Genomic DNA, 22,913 nt, shown 5'->3' with positions numbered 1-22,913 from the left:
TATTGACTGAATTCACTTTGGGATGAAACTGATACTTAGCACTTGACATGCATAACATCTTCAAATCTTCAGAATTCCCCTCAGCAGGTAGGCTCAGTTATCATTTCCATATTGTGGATGAAGCAAGAGGGAATGAGAATTTTGCTGTCATGCCTAAGCCAGTAAGGGGGATAGAAGAAATTTGACCCCACGCAGCTAAGTCTCAAATGTGTGAGATTGGATCTCTGTGGCTGAATTTTTATCATTTGTGCCCATCCCACCACTTCTCCCTACAGGCACACTGCTGGCTGTCCAGTTTGTGCATGCCGTGGTGAACAGAATCATCCCAACCTCCAATGGCTTCATTGCCCCCTCCAGACACGGCTATCTCATCCGTGAGCGTTTCCAGTGCCCTTCATCAAGAATCTCACAACAGGACCCTCTCAAGAACTTCAAGAAAGCAGTGTGGATGGTCAAATCCAGGCAGAGAGAAGAGCTGGCAGCTGCTGCAGGAGCACTCCAGGACTTGAGATCGGAGAGTGCCCAGGGAAATGAATCCAGATCAAACAAACGCTCACAAGTCTGCCTGCTGGTGTAAAACCCCCGATGGAGCCAAGTGAGTTAGTCCCATTCAGTCCAACTGAAGCAAAAAGAAAGTATGTGTTGATATATATCTGGACTCGAAGCCTCCAGTTATGTGACCAGACCTTGTTTCCTACCATCTTTCCATTTTTTTCTCTCCTCAGCTCTATTCTCCGGTCCACCCCCAGATTAGCATCATGACAGCCAAGTTCAGCAGAAAAGAAGGTCTCTTTCCAACAGTTTGAACCAAAGTCCTGGTTCTAAATCTGTTAGCCCCAATTAGTTCATACACCCATCCCAGAACACAAAGCTATCTTTGAGGAAAATGCAGCACTCTGCTTGGCGGTCCTGACCCCACGTCCATCCAGACTGAGGTTGGAGTCAACACCACCCAACTCTGTAGACTGAGAGGGGGAGAGGCTACTCCCCAGGGTAACTGGGGTGCTAGCCAAGATGGGGATGGATGGATATGAGACCAACCAGACCACAGACATGGATCACACAGCCAATTTATAAAGCACCAGTTGCTATGGTCTGATCCTTATCACAGCCCATACTTCAGAGAGGGCAGGAGTTTCTGCTTCCATTTTACAGATAAGGAAACAGCCTTGCAGAGTTAGTCGTGATTTGCTCAAGATCACGAGCAGAGAGAACTCTGAGAAATTAGAATCTAGAGCCTTCCTGTTCCAATTTTTGTTGGGACCACCTCACTCTAATTTTAGACCCAGAAGCACAACCATCAATTCCATGGGTGGCACATTCAAATGCCCACAGGCACCAACAAGTAATCAAGATAATTGCTGTGCACTGGGGTGACCAGCAGATTATGATGGTGACCATGCAAACATGGAGGGCATTGCTCTGTCTTGGCACGAGACATGAGAACCTTGACTCTACCCCTGAACGGCCCTGGGGAGAGCAGCCCACTGGTGCCAGAGCTTCCTGTTGTCATAAGTAAAGCCAGAAATCTGGATTTTTATGAGAAATGTCCTCATTTTAACCAAGTTGGCAATGGGTTCAAATTTGCACTTATAGACACACTTGGCTCATGTGTCTAGTTCATTGTGACCCAACTTGGCATTAAAACAGTAAACCTGTTATCATTCTTCCATCTATACTCCTTGGCTCTCAAACTCTGAGGCTAGAGATGCTTTTTATCTTAGAAACTGGAGGCTCTTGGAAGCAGATGGATAAAGCTGCCGACATCTTCCTACCATGCTTTTGAACCATCTCTGCCTTGTGCAAGTTCAAAAGTCTGACTGTTTCTGCTCCACTTAAATGGCTTTTTCTTTTATGCCTGCAGCCTTCTAAAAGCCCCCACTTGCTTCTGGGGCTTTTGCTGTAAGGATAGCAGAGTCCAAACCTTCAAGGTGCTATTCCATCCTCTCCTCCTCCCCCACCTCCAGCTGAATTCCAGACAGAAAAAAAACAGCCTTAGAAATAGAGGCTTTTGAGCTGGATGTGACCTGACCAATGGTCTCATTCAGCCATTTTTAAAACTAGTGTTCCAAGGAGGGCTTTGACAGTTCTGCAAATGTCACTTAGCATCAAATTTCACTTAAAAATGTTTTATAACTGTAATTTAAAAATACACATTGGGTAGCAGTTTTTAAGGTGTTGGAAATGACTAGCATAGGATTCTCCTGCCATCCCCATTTAACTTAGAGGGGAGGGGAGCCCTTGAAAAAAAATTAAAGCTACTCTTTGCACCATGTCTCTGTGAATCAGGGTTTACCCAATGCATAAATAAGATTTAGCTACAACTTCTGGTTTAAAATATGAGTGCCCATCTCAGCAGCCTCAGTGAAAATCAGTTGCTTCATATGTAAACACTAATTTGCCTATAGGAAAGAATTTTTTTTTTACTAATAAAATGCTACTTTGAATTGTTGCTTACCGTGGTATTTCTGTAAAGAGTCTTCATTTAAGAAAGTGTTCGGTTGCTATGAATGTTTGACAAGCACACTGCTTTGTAGCGGAGTGACTTGCTTGAGGTTCCCCAGCTACGGTGGAGCCAGGGTGAGAGCATGGTTATTGTGCCAACAGGACTGTATTAACATACTATCCGAACTGAAGCACTTTTTGAGAGTGAAACGGAGTGATCTAAACAATTACTCCAGGACAACTACAATAAGCTGACTCTCCCAGGACAGTTGGAATATATAGCTCCTCTAGTTACAGCAGGGATTGCTGCTGCTGCTGCTGCTAAGTCGCTTCAGTCGTGTCCGACTCTGTGCGACCCCATAGACGGCCACCTACCAGGCTCCTCTGTCTCTGGGATTCTCCAGGCAAGAACACTGGGGTGGGTTGCCATTTCCTTCTCCAATGCATGAAAGTGAAAAGTGAAAGGGAAGTCGCTCAGTCGTGTCTGACTCTTAGCGACCTCATGGACTGCAGCCCACCAGGCTCCTCCGTCCATGGGATTTTCCAGGCAAGAGTACTGGAGTGGGGTGCCATTTATATTAAATTCTAGACAGTCCTTTTAAAAATTAAACATGACATATAACATTGTATTAGTTTCAGGTGTACAACGTAAAGATTCGATATTTGTATATATTATGAAATGATCCCAAGAAGTGTAGTTAATATTCAATACTGGGCTTCCCAGGTGGATCAGTGGTAAAGAATCCACCTGTCAATGCAGGAGAGGCAGGAGGTGTGATCTCTGGGTCGGGAAGATCCCCAGAGGAGGAAATGGCAACCCATTCTTGCCTGGGAAAATGCCAAGGACAGAGGAACCTGGTGGGCTACAGTCCATGAAATTGCAGAGAGTCAGACATGACTGAGTGACTACACACATACACACACACACACACACACAGTTGATTTACAATAGTGTCTTAATTTCAGGTGTACAGCAAAGTGATTCAGTTATATATAGTGGGTTGGCCAGAAGGTTCACTTGGGATGTTATGGGAAAATCTGAATGAACCTTTTGGCCAACCCACTATATATATGTGTGTGTCTGTATTCTTTTTCAGATTTGTTTCCCTTACAGAATATTATAAACTATTGAGTTTAGTTCCCTGTGCTATACTGTAGGTCCCTGTTGGTTATCTATTTTATATATAGTAATAGTAGTTGCTGCTAAGTCACTTCAGTCGTGTCCGACTCTGTGCGACCCCATAGACGGCAGCCCACCAGGCTCCCCCGTCCCTGGGATTCTCCAGGCAAGAACACTGGGGTGGGTTGCCATTTCCTTCTCCAATGCATGAAAGTGAAAAGTGAAAGCGAAGTCGCTCAGTCGTGTCCAACTCTGTGCGACCCCATGGACTGCAGCCTACCAGGCTCCTCCGTCCATGGGATTTTCCAGGCAAGAGTACTGGAGTGGGGTGCCATTGCCTTCTCCGAGTAATAGTAGTATGTATATGTTAATGCCAAACTGTGGGCGAATTTCTGTTTTGTATATAAGTTCATTGGTATCTTTTTTTTTAGGTTTCCCATATAAGCAATATCATATATTTGTCTTTTTTCTGTCTGGCTTACTTCACTTAGTATGATAATCTCTAGGTTCATCTATGTTGCTGCAAATGACATTATTTTCATTCTTTTCTTGGTAAGAACTTTTAAGACCTATTGTCCTAGCAACTTTCAAATATACAATTCAGTTCAGTTCAGTCACTCAGTCGTGTCCGACTCTCTGCGACCCCATGGACTGCAGCACGCCAGGATTCCCTGTCCATCACCAACTCCGGGAGTTTACCCAAACTCATGTCCATTGAGTCAATGATGCCATCTAACCATCTCATCTTCTGTCATCCCCTTCTCCTCCTGCCTTCAATCTTTCCCAGCATCAGGATCTTTTCAAATGAGTTAGTTCTTCACATCAGATGGCCAAAGTATTGGAGTTTCAGCTTCAGCATCAGTCCTTCCAATGAATATTCAGGACTGATTTTCTTGAGGATGGACTGGTTGGATCTCCTTGCTGTCCAAGGGTCTTCTCCAACACCACAGTTCAAAAGCGTCAATTCTTCGGCACTCAGCTTTCTTTATAGTCCAACTCTCACACCCATACATGACTACTGGAAAAACCATAGCTTTGACTAGACAGACCTTTGTTGGCAAAGTAATGTCTCTGCTTTTTACTATACTGTCTAGGTTGGTCATAACTTTTCTTCCAAGGAGCAAGCGTTTTAATTTCATGGCTGCAATCACCATCTGCAGTGATTTTGGAGCCCCCCAAAATAAAGTCTGTCACTGTTTCCATTGTTTCCCCATCTATTTGCCATGAAATGATAGGACCAAATGCCATGATCTTAATTTTCTGCAAGTTGAGTTTTAAGCCGACTTTTTTACTCTCCTCTTTCACTTTCATCAAGAGGCTCTTTAGTTCTTCTTTGCTTTCTGCCATAAGTGTGGTGTCATCTGCATATCTGAGGTTATTGATATTTCTCTTGGCAATTCTGATTCCAGCAAATATACAATACAGTATTATTAACTATAGTCACCAGCTTGTACATGACACTTCCAGGACTTATTTATCATAAGTTATTTTTGGTGAGAAGTCAGCTTCCTTATTAGGTGGTTACACAAATAATAATTCATTATCATGGCAAGCAATCAAATAGAACAGAGGCTATAAGGTAAAAATCAGAAGTAGGGTGATCATGGTGACTCTGTATACAAGACTTTCCAGTAGTCATGTTATGGATGTGAGAGTTGAACTATAAAGAAAGCTGAGTGCCGAAGAATTGATGCTTTTGAACTGTGGTGTTGGAGAAGACTCTTGAGGGTCCCTTGGACTGCAAGGAGATACAACCAGTCCATCCTAAAGGAAATAGGTCCTGAATATTCATTGGAAGGACTGATGCTGAAGCTGAAATCCAATACTTTGGCCACCTGATGCAAAGAACTGACTCCTTGGGAAAGACCCTGAAGCTGGGAAAGATTGAAGGCAGGCGGAGAAGCGATGAGATGGACAGAGGATGAGATGGCTGGATGGCATCACTGACTCAATGGACATGAGTTTGAGTAAACTCTGGGAGCTGGCGATGGACTGGGAGGCTGGGCATGCTGCAGTCCATGGGGTTGCAAAGAGTCGGACATGACTGAGTGACTGAACGAACTGATGCCACTTAAAACAAAAGCTCTATGTTATGGTAACTGTTCAGTCACTGGCAAATCGGGACATCTGGTCACCTAAACAGCTCTTAGTCCCCCAATTCCTGCCCCCTAGAACTATATCTTTTGACCAACTTCATCCATTTCACCCAGCCCTACCTCCTGCCTCTGGCAGCCATCAATCTGCTTTCTGTATCTATAAGTTTGAGGGGGGGTATTTTTTAAATTTATTTTTAAAATATTTATTTATTGGGCTATGCCAGGTCTTCCTTGCGACATGCAGGATCTTTAGTTATGGCATGAGAACTCTTAATTGTGGCATGTGGGATCTAATTCCCTGACCGTGGACTGAACCTGGGCGCTCTTCATTGGGAGTGCCAAATCTTAGCCCCTGGACTTCCAGGGAAGTCCCTGGGCAGGGTTTAGTTACTTGAAAACTTTTAACTTTAAATTCTAGAGATTTTTTTTTTTTTTTTTGCTAAACTCTGTGAAAACATTCAAACCCACAGCAAAGTTGCAATATTGAGGACAATGAACATGTGTTTATTGAGATTCCCTGATTGCCCTATTGCTGCCAATCTCCTGCTAAACCAATTCAAAATGACACCGGGACTAGGGTGAGAAGAGTGGAGGGAGCACTCAGACCAAAAATAGTCAACCATCAAAACAGACATTGGGTTACCATAACTTTTAAATAAAAATGAATAAAAATGCATATTGAACAAAATACCAACATTTTCAATAAAACTGGATTCTGATCCTGTATTTGCACAGACTCCTCACCCTAATTCTGGCCCTGGTGATATCAAGACACTTCAGCGCTTATGTAAGGAGGCATTTTTAAGGAATAAGGTCATTCTCCTACATAACTGCACACACCTGCCAAACTAACAATAGGCATTCCTAATTTTTCTAATTAGTCCTAAAGCATTCCTAATTAGCTATTTCTTCAAACTAAACTAGGATGCAATAAAGATTTGTTCACCCATTGCACTGCATTCGTTTGCTTTGTCTCTAGTCTCATTGTAGAGCAGGAGTCAGCAAGCCACAGTCTGCATGTTTGTTTTTGTAAATAAAGTTTTATTGAAACAGCCATGCCTCTTCATTCTCATATTACCTATGGCTGTTTTCATGCTGCAGTGACAGAGAATGTATGAACCCAGAGTGAAAAATACTTACAATCTGGCTCTTTGTACTTATTTATACTGTATACTTTAATACTGTAGGTATTATACAGACATACAATAAACATATATATTTATATTGTATATAACATTTATAATACTTTTATTATATAGTTATTTGTTTAAAATATAAAATATTGGGACTTCCATGGTGATTCAGTGGCTAAGGCTCCATGTTCCCAATGGAGAGGGCCTGGGTTTGATCCCTGGTCAAGGAACTAGATCCCACATGCAGCAACTAAAGAGTTTGCATGCTGCAACAAAGGCCAAAGATCCCACATGCCACAACTAAGACCCCGCACAGCCAAACAAATAAATTTTAAATATATATATATATACAATTTACAATCTGCCAACTCTGGTCTTAAATGACTTGATTAGATTTAGAGCAGACATTTTCTTAAATGGACTGTTTTTAGAGCAGTTTAGATTCACAGCAAAATTGAGTGGAAGGCACAGCGATTTCTCATATCCCCCCTCCACCCACACCCGTGTCATTTCCTCCATTATTAACATCCCCACCAAAGCAGTCTATTCGTCACACCTGAAGAACCTACATTGACACCTCATCATCACACGGTAAACGGTTTTGACAAGACTACTTCATGGGGTATTAGTGAGCTATTACGGAGTAACAAATCACCACAAACTTAGCTGCTGAAAAGAACAGCCTTTTATTCTCTCACAGTGTCTGTGGGTCAGGAATCTAGGCATAATGTGGCTGGATTCTCTCTTCAGGGTCCTACAAGTTGTCACTGGGGCTGGGATCTCACTGACCAGCTCAGAGCCCTGATCCATGCTCCTTTCGAGCTGAGCTTCTTGCAAAGCTGTAGGCCTGTGGCTCTTGGCTCCCAGAGGCCGCCTCTTTCCATAGGCAGATCATGACGTGGCTGGTTCCTCCTTCAAGGCCAACAGAATCACACATCTCTACTGCTTCAAGACTGACTTCCAGACTCTTCTAAAGAGTGCCCCTGGGACTTCCCTGGTGGTTCAGCAGTTAAGACTTCTCCTTCCAAGATACAGATGTAAAGAACAGACTTTTGGACTCAGTGGGAAAAGGAGAGGGTGAGATGATTTGAGAGAATAGCACTGAAACATATATATTACCATATGTAAAATAGATAACCAGTGTGAGTTTCATGTATGACACAGGGCACCCAAAGGCGGTGCTCTGTGATAACCTGGAGAGATGGGGTGGGGAGGGAGGTTGGAGGGAGCTTCAAGATGGAGGGGACACATATATGCCTATGGCTGATTCATACTGATGTACGGCAAAAACCATCACAATATTGTAAAGTAATTATCCTCCAATTAAATAAATAAACTAAAAACAACAACAACAAAAAGATTTCTCTTTCCATTGCAGGGGGGTGATCCCTGGATTCAGGAAACTAAGATCCTACATGCCTTGTGACCAAAAAAAAAAAAAAATCACATCATAAAACAATAGAAGCAATATTGTAAAAAATTCAATCAAGACTTTAAAAATGGCCCAAATATTTTTAAAAATCTTAAAAAAAAATTTTAAATTAAAAAATAAAGGGTACCCTTGATTAGGTCAGGTCTACCTACATAATCTGCTTTCTGATGAATTCAAAATCAACTTCATTTGGAATCTTAAATACTCCTGAGAATTCCCTTCACCTTCACCATGTAGACATAGACATACTGTAGGTGTGACATCCATGATGTTCCTGGGACCACCTATACTCCAGGAAGGAAGACAAGGCAGGGCGTTCACACCAGGGCATGAGGACTTCTGGCAGCTTGTAAAATTCTACTGCTGCTGCGGCTGCTGGTGCTAAGTCGCTTCAGTCACGTCCAACTCTGTGCGACCCCATAGACGGCAGCCCACCAGGCTCCCCAGTCCCTGGGATTCTCCAGGCAAGAACACTGGAGTGGGTTGCCATTTCCTTCTCCAATGCAGGAAAGTGAAAAGTGGAAGTGAAGTCGTTCAGTCGTGTCCGACCCTCAGCAATCCCATGGACTGCAGCCTTCCAGGCTCCTCCGTCCATGGGATTTTCCAGGCAAGAGTACTGGAGTGGGGTGCCATTGCCTTCTCCGAAAATTCTGCTACAAACTGTGATTCCCAACTTCAGCGAGTTTGATCCTAATGTTTGCCACCTGGGAAGACTTACCTAGTTCAAAATATACAGGATTTTTGATCTTCTTAATTTTGCCAAAATACTGTCCAACAAAAGGCCTACCAGAGAACTTACTTTAATGTCATTAAATTAGACAAATGATAAGGAAATTTGTGTCCCAAATTTATCTAAGCTGTCTATCCAAACTGTCATCTCTAAGGTTTTCCATTTTTTCTAATTTTTTAAAAACTACTTTTTATTTTCATATAAAATCATTTTAACTTTTTATATTGATGTACAGTCAATTTAAAATGTTGTGCTAGTTTTAGGTATATACAGCAAATTGATATATATATATATATATACACATATATATATATATTCTTTTTCAGATTCTTTTCCATTATAGGTTCGTATAATATATTGAATATATTTCCCTGTAGGGAAATACAGTAGGGGCTATACAGCAGGCCCTTGTTGTTTATCTAAAAGGTTTTCAACTTAATCTGTGTAGATGAGAATAGTAAAGAAAAAAATTAGCTTAGCCACTTTGTATGCTTTATAAGGAGAAGGCAATGGCACCCCACTCCAGTACTCCTGCCTGGAAAATTCCATGGACCGAGGAGCCTGGTGGGCTGCAGTCCACGGGGTCGCTGAGAGTCGGACACGACTGATCGACTTCACTTTCACTTTTCACTTTCATGCATTGGAGAAGGAAATGGCAACCCACTCCAGTGTTCTTGCCTGGAGAATCCCAGGGACTGGGGAGCCTGGTGGGCTGCCGTCTATGGGGTCGCACAGAGTCGGACATGACTGAAGTGACTTAGCAGCAGCAGCATGCTTTATAAAAACAAGAATGAAAAGATGTACACGTCCTGTTGCCTACATATTGAACACACACACAGACACACATGCACACACGCATATATTCATGTATCCTTCAGAACTCACACCCGTGCCCAAGGTGGCACTGACTTGTGGTTGCCTGTTCTCCAGTTGAGTGAGGGCTTCCTCTGATCCTAAGAGACCTACTAAAAGAATAGAAAACCTAAAGTGATCCTTGTGGGAGGGGGAGCAATGTAGAAGGTCTCTGGGGCTTGTGAGAAGCCCACATGTGCCATTGATTCTCAGGGGAGGGACCTCCCCCAGGAGGTGCTGCTGTGGATAGGACTGGTAGCCTCAGAATGTGCTTCAGTCGGCCTTAGCTTCTGTTCAGGCAGAAATGCAATGAAACCGAGCAGAATACCTTTGTGGGCTGGGAGCTATGAATCCTCACACTTCCTTTCTCCTCAACCCCACGTCCACCCTGTGCCTCGTCCTCTCTGCTTTACTTTCTAAATATCACTCCCTTTCACCACCTTCTCTCCACCTCCCCTTCTCCTACCCTGGTCTAAAACCACCATCATCCTTTGCCTGTCTAAACGATGAAACAGCCTCCCTGCACCCTCCCTGGCTCCCCTCCAATCACTTCCCTGCAGAACAGTCAGAGTATTTGCTTCCAACTTCCAAGCTTCTGAAACAGTTCCTTGTGTAGAACCCACACACAATTGCTACCAGCACTAAATGCCAAGTCCAAAAGCCTTAACTCATTTCATAAGAAAGAGTGGCCTGCCTTCTCTGTTCCCTCTACACTTATCCTGCTCTCTCTCTTTCTCTCTCCCTCCCATTTCTCTGAAATCCAAGAACACTGGTTTCTTTAAGTTCTTTAAATATGCCACACTCATTCCCACCACAGGGCCTTTGCACAGCCATTCCTTCTGATTTTCACAGTGAACACCTACATATCATTTAGGACACAGCTAGAATATCACTACCTCTGGGAGGCCTTTCTCATCCCCTGACTGGGTTAAGTCTGTCTGGTGACAGAAGATATTTTCCAAAAATGGTCATGGCAATAATTCCTATCTCCCCATTCTATTCCTGGGGCTTCCCAGGTGGCTCAATGGTAAGAAATCTCCCTGCCAATGCAGGAGATCCAGGTTCGATTCCTGAGTCGGGAAGATCCCCTGGAGAAGGAAATGACAACTCATTCCGGTATTCTTGCCTGGAGAATTCCACGGACAGAGGAGCCTGGTGGGCTACAGTCCATGGGGTTGCAAAGAATTGGACACGATTGAGCACACAGGCATCATGCATGCTATTTCAGAACCTGGCCACTCCCCAGGTTCTGGAGTCTGTTGGCTCTCCACTTGAATTTGGGAGGGACTTCTGATTCTGTGTGACTTGCAAAGGTAGATCAGAAAAGGCTATAAGGCTTCCACCTGGCTCAGTTGTTCCTCTCTGTGTGATTGGGCTTGGAACCTAGCTGCCATACTGTGAGGAAGTTCAGGCTACATGAGGCGGCCACATGTGGGTCATTCTGGCAATAGCCACTGGCCTCAACCTACAGCCAGAAGCAACTGAGACATGTGAGTGAGTAAACCTTCAGAGGATTCCATCCTCAGCCTTCCAAATACCCAGCTGACACAGAGGGGACAGGGATGAGCTATCCCTTCCAAGCCTGGAGGTTGGAGAACAAAATAAATGTTCTTATCATGTAAACCTCTAAATCTGGAGATGGTAGAGTAACTGGAACAGAGTAACTATTACACTTGTAATTTCCCTTTGAAGTATCTGTCACAGTTGAAACTTTACATCTGTGTATGTGATTGATTTTTATCCTTCTTGAAAGACTGATGACACTGTGGGGGTAAAAGCCTTGTTACTTTTGCTCACCATTCTACTTCTGCTGCTGGAACTCCCCCTATAGTCGTGTCCGACTCTTTGTGACCCCATGGACTGTAGCCTGCCAGTCTGCTCTGTCCATGGGATTCTCCAGGCAAGAATACTGGAGTGGGTGGCCACGCCCTCCTCCAGGGGATCTTCCTCACCCAGGGATTGAACCTGGGTCTCCTTCTTTGTGGGCAGATGCTTTACTGTCTGAGCCACCGGGGAAGTCCCAATTTTACTCATGACCCCTGGCAAATGATGCACCCGTTGCCAATATAGTCTCAGCTTTCCTGCACCTCTTCACAAATAGAGATACCAAATGAAGATGACGTACAAGAGACTGTGGGACGGCAGAGAAGTCGGGCAGTTTCTTGAGAGAGAGGATATTTGGGTTGTATTTTGCAGGATATATAGGGTGCTTTTTGTGTAATGAAGAGATAGAATAGGACTTCCAGCTGACACATGGGGTCAGGGAGCAGCCAGGCTAAGCAGGCATTGACAGGAGTTTCTGCACAGATAGAAGGCAGCTTACTTGGGTGAAAAATTCTGCAAGAAAAGGTTCATAAGGGGCAGGTTTTTATTGCCTTCCATGCTGCATACAAATGCTTAGATTTAACTCATAAGAAATAGGAAGACCTTGGAGATTTGGAAGCAGTTGTGAAATGATCTCAGTTCTTGATAGCACTGGGACTGGAAAAACTGGTTAAGAGGCTCCCAAACTGGTCCAGTGGGGAAGTGATGGGAACAGGACTAGAGAAGTGAGGAGAGGAGGATCAGGACTAAGTCAAGAGCAATTTAGCAGGGACTTCCCTGGTGTTTCAATGGCTAACACTCTGTATACGCAACACAGTGGGCATGACTTCAAACCCTGGTCAGGGAGTTAGATCCCACATGCCACAGCTAAGAATTTGCATGCCACAAATAAGATCCCACATGCTGCAATTAAGACTTAGCGCAGCCAAATAAATTAATAAAAAAATTTTTAAAAAGCATTTCGGCAAAACTTCAATGCAGGGCCTTGTATGCGGGGCGGTGTGTCCCTAACCCTAATCCCAGTTGTTACATCAACCCTAGAAAGCAGGGGTCCAGAACACTATTTCAGTAAATATATCAGGCTGTGTAGATCTTAGCATCTGTAGAAGCTATTCACTCCGCTGCCGGAGCGCAAAAATAGCCAGAGGTGCCCAGTAAAAGAGTGGGCATTCCAGTGTTCCAGTAAACCTTAAGTTTGCAGACACTGAAACTTGAATTTCATAGAATTTTCACGTGGCGCAGAATAATCTTCACTATCGGAGTTTTTCCAACTTTTAAAATTGTAAAAAGCATTCTCAGCTTACTTGTGGGGCCGGACAAAAGCAGAGGGCAGGCCTTGGTTTGCCCACCGGTGGTACTTTAAGCGTTAGCAGCATTTCAGTTTTACGGATAGGATCCTACAGCCAGTCCCTCAAGGAGTTTTGCTGTCCCAGCCGCCGCCAGGCCACGCCCCCTCCGGGCGGAGCCAGCGCATGCGCGGCCGACCCTCGGGCGGGGGGCGGGGCGGGCCGCGGCTCCGAGTTCCAACATGGCGCACGCTGGCGGCGGAGGCGGCGTCGGCCCTGCGGGCCGGGGGCTGAGCGGCGCCCGCTGGGGTCGCTCGGGCTCCGGGGGCCACGAGAAACTGCCGGTGCATGTGAGTGGTGCCCCAGCCGTCCCTGGGGAACCCCGTCGTCCAGTCCCCGGAGGTTGGCGCCCCCTACCAGGGCCCCGCCCGACCCTGGCCCTGCGTCGGCCTCCGCTCCTCTGGGCCCTGGACCCGCGACTCCCTGCCTCCGCCCCTCGGAGCCCGGCCTGTACCCCTCCCGCCAGGGACCCCCGGCCCCGTCCCCTTCTACGCCGACCGCGGCCCACCAGGACCCTCCCCCTCCCCGCAGGTGGAAGACGCCCTCACCTACCTGGACCAGGTGAAGATCCGCTTCGGCAGCGATCCTGCCACTTACAATGGCTTCCTGGAAATCATGAAGGAGTTCAAGAGCCAGAGGTACCTGCGGGGCCCCTGCCCAGGGGGACGTCCCAGGGTACGCCCTGGGCCGCAGTGGGCCTGAGCGGAGTGGGAGCCACCACCCCCCGCTGACCCTCAACAGGGTGACCTTGCGCAGGTTATGACTTCTCAGAGCCTCAGTTCCTTCTTCCAAAAAACGGGACGGAAGGGTACCCTCCTTGTGGAGCTATTGTGGGGATTCCTGGAAGGAGGGCAGGGATGGGGTGAGGCGAGTGAGGCAGTCAGGCAAGCACAGGGTGAGATCCTGTCTTTACTCAGAATGTTGGGTTTTTTTAAGATAAATTTTGTTCGTTGGGGATTTTTTTTTAAATTTAGATTTTTTTCCCCTCCGCCAAGCACTACATGAAAATGTTACTTATCCTGATTAAGGAATGTTTTGGCACTCTCTCCCCCTCAAATCTTAATCCCCAAGGTGAGTGCCTCACTAGCCTCGCCCTCATCCCAGGCCTGCTTGGGAAATAACGCACATAAAATGCTTCATAAGGAACCTGGCACTTAGAAGGCATTTAAAACACATTAGCTGTTTTCATAGGCACAGAATCAGGGGGGTTAGAGATACATCGGGGACCTCCCGATCCCCTATCTTGTTTGACAGGGGGCTTGCTGAGACTTAGAGTGGGCCAGGGGTTCACCCAGATTCACGTTAGGAGCAGAGACGGGACCAGGACTCCATCCCTTCTGACTTAGATTCGTGAGTATCAGATCCACACTGTGCAGCTTTCCCAGAGGAAATAATAACGACAGGCCTCACCTGGTTTCCTTCCACAAGACCTTGGCCCTGACTGCAGCCCTGAGGGAGAATCCTGTCTCCTCTCTCCGTGAGCTGTTAAGCAGTTTCCATACTTGCAGGGCCTTTGACATTTATGCATTACCGTCAGTTGCTGGGAACAACTCCTGTGTCACAGCAGATCGCTAATTCGTATGAAGTGAATTTATCTCCCCGTTTAGAGGACTTGGCTTCCTGTCTCTTCTTGGAGCTCAGGATGTGCAGCTGGCTCTCCTGACATTTTCAGAACCTAGCGCACGTGCTTGCGGTTTTTTGGGAGCTGTGCTGTGTGCCTGTTGTGTGGGTTTTTGCCAGGAAGATACAGGGAGCCCAGGCCTGGCTGCCTTGGTGGTGGACCACTGTCTGCAGAGTCACACAGAGCACAGTTTAGGGTGCTTTGTTGTCTGTTGAGCAGCCTGTGTCCTGGGACGCTTAAGAGAGTCAGAAGTCAGCTCAGTTCCCAGTTGGCCGCTTAGACTCTCCTGCCACTCCTGGTCTTCTTTGTTCCAGCATCGATACACCTGGCGTCATCCGACGAGTGTCGCAGCTCTTCCATGAACACCCTGACCTCATTGTTGGATTCAACGCTTTCCTTCCTCTTGGCTACAGAATAGACATTCCCAAGAATGGCAAGTTAAACATACAGTCGCCTCTGTCGAGCCAGGTATGCAGTGGTGTGAGTGATCTGGCCTCAGCACCGCCCACCCTGGCACTGGGGTACTCAGGCCAGGCAGCGTGTCTCGTGTGTTTTTCATTGGCAGGGAAGCAGGTGAAGGGCCGGTCTTCTTGAAATGCTTCTAGCACAAATCAAAATAAATCGAAACACCTTCCCCAGCAGCCTCTGCATCCCAAATTGATCCATTTGGCAGATTTAAATCAAGAGTGGGTGTGCCTGTATATGTTAGGGAGGCATTCTCCGAACATAGTTTTATGTCCAGTCACAATCAGAGATGTGGATGGACCTAGAGTCTGTCATAGAGAGTGAAGTAAGTCAGAAAGACAAAAACCAGTATCGTATATTAGTGCATGTGTTAACATGTGGAATCTAGAAAAATAGGACAGATGAACCTAGTTCCAGGGCAGGAATAGAGACTCAGACATAGAAAACGGACATGTGGACACAGTGAGGGAGGGGAAGGTGGGGTGAATTGGGAGATTAGTTTGGCATAAATACATTACCATGTGTAAAACAGACAGATACTGGGAACTCTGGAATATAGCACAGGAGCTCAGCTCAGTGCTCTGTGATGACCTAGAGGGATGGGATGGGGCTGGAGTAGGAGGGAGGTCTAAGGGAGGGGATATGTGTGTGTGTGTGTGTGTGTATAGCTGATTCACTTGGTTGTACAGCAGAAACTTAACATTGTGAAGCAACTGTACTCTGATTAAAAAAAGATAATGGCAATCGGAGCCACCAAGGTCTGGGTTTGCGGCTCCCCCTCAGAGCGCTAGGCAGGCCATACTCGTGCTTGGGCCCGTGATCCCTCTGATCACCCTTGGCAGCACACGGAATCGAGCGGTGGAGATGCATGTGTGACCAGCCATCTTTATTGTTGATGTGCTTCATTTCCCTGCGGGCAGGACCATGGACTCAGCTCAGGCTTGTGGTCCCTTCTTTAAGTGACAGGTGGCACCCTCTTCTGTCTCTGCAGTCCTTTCTTCTTTGAGCTCACCAGACCCCCTGAGAAAAAGACTGTTTGAGCTTTACTTTTATAAGGTAGCCATTATCTTTTTCTCTCCTCGGTCCTGTTGCCATTTAGGGCATAACACATTGCTGGTGGTGTTGCTGGCCAGGGCATTGTGGGTGTTCAGTGGCATCCCCGGCCTCCACCCATAGGCCCTCACCCAGTCGAGACAGCCAAAAACAGATCTCCAGACAGAGCCACATGTCTCCTGGGAGCAAAATCACAGCATTGAGAAGCCCTGGTGTGACTGAACCAGCTTTTTGAACCACCTCCTCCTCCATCTCTGCCCGAGGGGTTTTTGCAGGGAAGCTAAAAATCTACCGTGAAGCATTTTGTAGGTTTCTCCTCTGTTGAAGGAGATTGCAGTTTCCTATCAATTAGGGAGTCAGGATTTGAAAAGAGAGCAGTGCAAGGCGACTTGGCAGTGGCGGGTCCCTCTCCGAGGGGGGCTAGTGCACACGTTCTGCCTTTTCTCTGCAAGGCAGTCTTGTCAGCACGTCAGCACCATAAGCAAGTCATCTCATTAAAGCTGAGGAGTGCGCCTCACTTTTAAAAAGGTACTTGAAAGCCTGGGGCCAAAAAAGCTACTATTTCATGTTTGCAAATGAAATCCCAGGATCCAGAGGTAGTGCTTGTACCTCCAGATGATAAAAGCCTTAGCAGGGATTAACCTTCGGAACAGTCCCGGCTGGCGAGAAAAGCGAGCTCTTTGCAGCTGTGTGTGCGGGGGCACTTTGCTGATCCGAGGCGCTTTGTAAACACTGGGTGTTGAAGAAAAAACTGGTGACCAAGCCCTAAATTGCACTCCCCATGTGGAATTTGCCTTTCTCTAGCCCCGTGGGAGTAACTGCTCCCAAGGCCGGATCTTCACTCGAGCCTCTCCTCTTCAATAGCCGCAGGGCTCCTGCTGCTCCCCAAGTGACTTCCAGACCTGTTGGAGAGATAAGGAGAACCGACCAGTCTTGTCTGCCCCCGGGGTGGATTTCGTGACTGCAGGCTTATTAACTCTGAAGAGGAGTTTGATGAGAACGTTCCCTTAACAGCTGCCTACCAGGGCTTTTCGGTCTTGCTGCAGCCTAGGAGCCGCCATGTGTGGGGCTGCCCCCCCCCCCCCCCCCCCCCCCCCGCCTGAGAGGTCCGTGCCCTTCATCCCCTCCGGTCACCCGCTGCCGGCTTGGTTTCAGTCATTTCTGTTTCCAGCCCTGCTTCCCGCCAGGCCCAAACCCCATGTCTTCTGAGCTTCCTAGAGGCCTTTTCAAGTCAGTGGTAGCCTGAGAACTTTCCAGGGCTCCCTGCTCACTAGTGCCATGGTGATTTTTTTTTTTAACTGGTTTTTCTGGCTTCACTGTACTGAAGAAACTTCTGTGTGTGTGTGTGCACGCGCGCATGTGTATGTGAATATTTTCCATTTCTACATCTCGTCATTAATGCTGTCAGCTATAGACAAGGAGAGAATGGTGGTTAAGCGCTAAGGAAGAGAAGTGGTAGCCTGTGGGGAGCCTTTTGTGCAGGGCTTCTCAGCCTTGCCGCTGGGGCCAAAGTGTTGTTCTTCATGGGCATGGGGCCCATCCCACACTCTGCAGGCTGTTGAACAGCATCACTGGGCTGCACCCCCCTGATGCCAGTAGCACCCCGACCCCCACCCCCCGCCAGGTACGACAACCTTAAATGTCTCTTGATGTTGCCAAGTGTCCCCTGGGTTGGGAACAGAATCTCCCTGGTTGAGACACTGGCCTAAGGGAAAGATAAACAGATGTGCCATGATGTGGGCAGCCTGCCCAGGAAGACCATCCCCTGGCTGCGGCCTTTGGGGCCAACACCATTTTGGATCTGGTTGACTTTAGTTATAACGTCACCTCCTCAAAGAGCTCCCCCTCCACCAATTCCCATCCCCAAGTCATTTTCACAGCATCCCGTTTTACATATTTCAAAATAGCATAGGAGAGCTAAGAAATAAAAAATGCACTGTTTCCTGTTGGTTTGCCTTCCCTGGCAGGTGGGGTCCTCCAGATCAGGCCTGACTTGTTCATGACTGTCCCCGTTCTGGACACCTGAAGGGCGAGGCCCCGGGCGAGAGTGGTGAATCTTGGCTGCCAATTCTGCTCAGGATAGACCCTGCCTCTCGGGGCGGCTCCTCTGTACTTGTCCAAGGTCACAGCTGCTTAGATGAACCTAAGAGATAAACCTTGAGGTGCGGTTTATAGTTTAGTGTTCCCTCTACATTCAAAGGGAGCCAGCTGACTTCCCTCTGGGAAGGGTCATGCAGTGTCCATTCAGTCTCGAGGAGGCCACCTCTTGGCTTTATGTCTTAGTCATCCATGGGGCAGAGGTAGGCCACCTCCTCTGTGCCAGGCACTGGGGTTTGTTCAGATTCCTGGCTCTCCGGGCCCTTGCATGGTTAAGGTGGGGGCTCATGCGAGACACGTACGGATGGGTGTGAGACGTGAGAGGGAGTTCAGCGCCACAAGTGAAAGATAGCAGAAGCCAGGCCTGGGGAGGCATGATGGGCGGAGGAAGGGGAGCAGGGGCCACGCCTGTGTCCTCTGGGGGAGGCTCTGTGGTAGGAGCGTGAAGGCCTGAGGTGGGAACGATTGGGTGTGCCTGAGAAAGCCAGGAAGCCGGTGGGGTCGGGACCTGAAGCAGAGGCTATAGGGGAGAGAGCCAGGAGCGTGAGAAGCCAGGGGAGAGTTCTGAAAAGGCCCCTCCAGCTGCCATGCCAGAAGTGGACTGGGGGAACAAGAGAAGATCTGGGAGGCTAGAGGGGGCCCTGTGTGAGCCAGATGGAGTGGAGGGTACTGAGGACCAGGGGCGAGGTATCGGTGAAAGTGGGCAATCCAGGTGATGGCAGGATGCCTGCGGCTCTGGGTGGACGCAGCACCCGCTGAGATGAGCAGTGGGGCGGGGGGCGGAGGGGGCCGCTGCTCCCTGTTGGGACGTCCCCTTGAGGGTCTCTTCAGTGCCAGGCAGGGCTGTGTGTGAGCACTCGGATGGACCAGGCGGCCGCGTATGACAGTTCCTTAGTGTCCAGCAGGCGTTTCTACTGTGCCTGGTCAAGGCCACCCACGGCAGGCAGAGCACACAAAGGCCTGGATTGTTCCAGAAAGTTTAGACCAGGGGTTGGCAAACTGTGGCCCACGGATCGAGCCAGCTTATGTTTGTATGGCTGGTAGCTTCTACATTTTTAAGATTGTGGTTAAAAAAATTTTTTTTAATTGTGGTGATATTTATGTAACATAAAATTCAGCATTATAACTATTTTAATGTGTCCAATTTAGTGGCTTTTTAGTAAATTTACAATACTATGCAGCCACCACTAATTCCAGAACATTTTATTACCCCAGAAAGAAACATGGACCTCCTCAGCCCCATCTTTCACACCTCCCCGCCCCTGGCAGCCACTAATCTGCTTTCTGTCTATATAGGTTTTCCTGTTCCGAATACTTCATATAAATGCAGTCATGCACTGTATGTCTTTTTGCGTCTGGGCTTCCTTCTCTCAGCGTTGTGTTTTTGAAGGTCATCCATGTTGTATTGGGGCTTCCCCAGTGGCTCAGCGGTAAAGAATCCACCTGGAATGCAGGAGACCCTGAGTCAGGAAGATACCCTGGGGAAGGGAATGGCAACCCACTGTAGTGTTCTTGCCCGGAGAATTCCATGGACAGAGGAACCTGGCAGGCTACAGTCCATGGGGTTGCAGAGAGCTGGGCATGACTTTAGCAGCTCACAACAGCAGCAACATGTTGTACCAGCACTTCATTCCTTTTTAAGGCTGAATAATATTCCACTGCATAAACGGAACACATTTTGTTCATTCATTCATCACTTGATGGACACGAGGGTTGTTTCCACCTTTTGACAATTGTGAACAGCGCTGCTGTGAACAAACATAAGGATTTGCTTGAGCACTTGTGTTTGGTTCTTTGGTGGATACCTAGGAGTGGAATTGCTCAGTCACCTGGGGACCACGTTTAACTTGCTGAAGAATCACTGGACTGTTGGCCGCAGTGGTTGGACCATTACCGTCTGACCTTTCTTGTGGAGCCCTGGTCTGCAGGGGTGGTTCTCTGTCTTGTCACCGTAACTCACTTCCAAGAACTGGAGGAGGCACATGGTGCTTAAAAATGCCCCCTTATACTGGTGGGAAAGGAGCCCCCAGTGAACACACAGCCTCCTCTGAAACCATCCTGGGCTCCACGGCTGCTCCCTCCCCCTGTCCCTGCTCAGCTATTCCCACCCACAAACCTGTGTACCACAGAGGAACACAGGATCAGATCTCTGTTAGTTTAAGTGAAAGGTGATCAGGAGGAGCATCCCCAAAGTGATTTAGAACCAATTCCAGTGCCGGGGAGAAACAGTACTAAAGAGTTGTGACTGCTCTAGGTCTCTTGTGTCTCTGTTTTCCTTGGCTTCCTAGAGTTGCCTCTGCACCCACCCCAACCCCACATTCACCCCCACCCGAACCCCAGATTTGTATCTCAGAGTTCTGACCCTCAGTGTCTCAGAATATGATTGTATCTGGAGATAGGATCTTGGCAGAGATGATTAGGTAAAATGGGGCCGTTAGGATGAGCCTTGATGCAGGCTGACTGTGGTCCTTACAAGGAAGAAATGTGGACACGGGGAGTACCCTCAAGGATCTGTGCGCGCAGAGGGGCAGCCCTGTGAGGACGCAGCAGGAAGGAGGGGCAGGTGTCCAGCCAGGAGGCCTCAGGAGAGGCTGCTGACCCCTTGAGCTTGGACCTCCAGCCTCCAGAACTGTGGGGAGGCGGTGTCTGTTGTTGCCGCTGCCCAGCAGCCCTGGTGCACCAGTGGACCCACTCGGGTGCTGGCGGTGTGCCTGCTGGAGGCGGCGGCAGTGTGCCTGGAGCCCCCTGGAGTCCAGGGTCAGCTGCAGGTGCCAGGGGATTTCACCTGGTCATCCCCAACTGTGGATGAAGCCCACTCTCTTCGAAGCACTGCTCCAGGCACTGGGGATACAGCCATGTCCAAAAGAGAATCCCTGCTCCCCTGGAGTCTCCCTGCAGCTCAGGGCTGGACAGACAGTAAAATAAGTAAAATGTGTCACCTGTAGGAAAGTGGTATGTGCCATGGAGAAAAAGAGCAAGAAAGGGGCTCAAAGTGCTAGGAGATGAGGTCTAGAAGATTCCCTGAAAGGGGTTGTGTATGCAAAGACCTAAAGCCGAACCAGAGGGTTCCGGACCTGCCCGAGACCCGGGCGGGGACCCGCAGGAAGCCGAGGGTCAGTTCTGACAGCCCAGCTGTGGTCAGTGGCAGAGCGAGGCCGTCCTCAGGTGGTGGTTCAGTCGCTAAGTCGTGCACGACTCTTCGACCCCACGGACTGCAGCATACCAGGCTTTCATGTCCTCAGCTATCCCCTGGAGTTTGCTCGGGTTCCTGTCCGTTGAGTTGGTGATGCCATCCAACCATCTCATCCTGTGCTGCCCTCTTCTCCTTTTGCCTTCAGTCCTGACATCCTCAGGACCACACGTGAAATTCCAGTCTAAAGGCGGAAACGTCGCCTCCTTTGTGGGGTGGTCCTGCCCCGCTGTGAGTTAGGATTCCAGCTTCTAGGAGAGAGGGACATGTGTCTGTTTTTTATTTGTATTTATGTTGACAGAAAAGCATGTAAATGGAGAGCATGCTTGATGGCTGCTCAGGGCCCATCAGTCTTCTCTCATGTCTTGCCCCGGGCTTAGCACCGGAAGTCCCACAGCCCTGGGCAGCCTGGACAGGGGGCCTCCCCCACCTGCGGGGTCCCAGTCTCCTGCCTGCTGACAGCGAGTAGCTTTCACACCTGAAAACAGTCTTGCTGGAATGGACTGGCCAGAGGTGGGGGAAGACTGTTATAAACGGCCCAGAATTGTGCTCTGAAAAGGATTAAACCATCCACTCTTCTTAGTTTTCTCGTGAATGCTAATTTTTCAAAGTGTGGAGTGTGCATCATGGTTTCGTGGTCTTTGAGTCTGTTAGAAGGGTCAGGCAGAGGTGAGTTAGTGAGGCTCCCAGGAATGCACGGGCACTCGGAAGGCTGAGGTGGGGCTCCGTGTCTCCCCGTTTGCGTGCCCCGTCTCTGCTTCCCTCTCCAGGCTCCCAGAAGTAAACTTTTTCTGTATCGAAGGAAAAGACTCGGCCCTGTGCTAAGTTTTGCCTGCTGCCGCGCACAGTGGCTCAGTCTGGTGTTTCTCACAACCTGCTCCCCTGTCGGGCCCGACAGTAACTCGCTGTCGTACTGTTGCCAGGAGAACTCGCACAGCCACAGTGACTGTGCGGAGAGCGTGAAGCAGCAGACGCTGTACAAGGAGGACAAGCCCCAGGTGCCCTTGGAGTCCGATTCCGTGGAATTCAACAATGCCATCAGCTACGTGAACAAAATTAAGACCCGCTTTCTGGACCACCCGGAAATCTACAGGTCCTTCCTGGAGATACTGCACACTTACCAGGTAAGAAGACTTGGGCCACGCTTCTCTGCGGGTGTGGGCGTCATCGTTCAGTGTCACGTGCGTCGGAAGCATTCAGATTTTCTCTATGAACTCCTGTAAAATTCTGATTAGCTCTTTTTTTTTTTTCTGAGTTAATTTTATTTTCTGCTGTGGTAGAGTATATATGTAAAAGCTAACCGTTTTTAAGTGTACGATTCAGTGGTGGTAAGTACTGTACAGTCACACTCTTGTGCAGCCATCAGCGTCAATAATTTCCAGAACGTCTTCATCTTTCTGAATTGAAACTGTGTCCCCATTAAACTCTTAGAACTCCCCCTTCCTCCCTCCCCAGCCCCTGGCACCCAGCCTTCTACTTCCCGTCTCTGAGTCTGGCTCTGCCGGGGCC

General features: G+C 48.0%; 2 protein-coding genes across 4 annotated transcripts in view; both read left to right on the top strand.

Moving 5' to 3' along the window:
• NWD1 (NACHT and WD repeat domain containing 1) overlaps nt 1–2,447 on the top strand; it is an 82,222-nt gene extending 79,775 nt beyond the window's left edge. For both annotated transcript variants that reach the window (XM_086408607.1, XM_086408608.1), the window contains one exon: nt 276–2,447. In XM_086408607.1, the coding sequence (XP_086264733.1) occupies nt 276–577 (302 nt within the window). In that variant the 3' untranslated portion in view covers nt 578–2,447. The remainder of the gene's footprint in view (nt 1–275) is intronic.
• A 10,690-nt stretch (nt 2,448–13,137) lies between these two features.
• SIN3B (SIN3 transcription regulator family member B) overlaps nt 13,138–22,913 on the top strand; it is a 44,245-nt gene continuing 34,469 nt past the window's right edge. For both annotated transcript variants that reach the window (XM_086408605.1, XM_086408604.1), the window contains exons 1-4: nt 13,138–13,268; nt 13,510–13,616; nt 14,914–15,067; nt 22,328–22,528. In XM_086408605.1, coding sequence (XP_086264731.1) covers nt 13,161–13,268; nt 13,510–13,616; nt 14,914–15,067; nt 22,328–22,528 — 570 coding nt within the window. In that variant the 5' untranslated portion in view covers nt 13,138–13,160. The remainder of the gene's footprint in view (nt 13,269–13,509; nt 13,617–14,913; nt 15,068–22,327; nt 22,529–22,913) is intronic.

This window comes from Bos grunniens, chromosome 7, assembly GCF_055505025.1.
Source record: "Bos grunniens cultivar Pamir isolate PY7600 chromosome 7, Bosgru_T2T1.0, whole genome shotgun sequence".
Lineage (NCBI taxonomy): Eukaryota > Metazoa > Chordata > Mammalia > Artiodactyla > Bovidae > Bos > Bos grunniens.
Note: the sequence above shows the minus strand (reverse complement) of the source record. Positions and strands in the feature narration are given on the sequence as shown.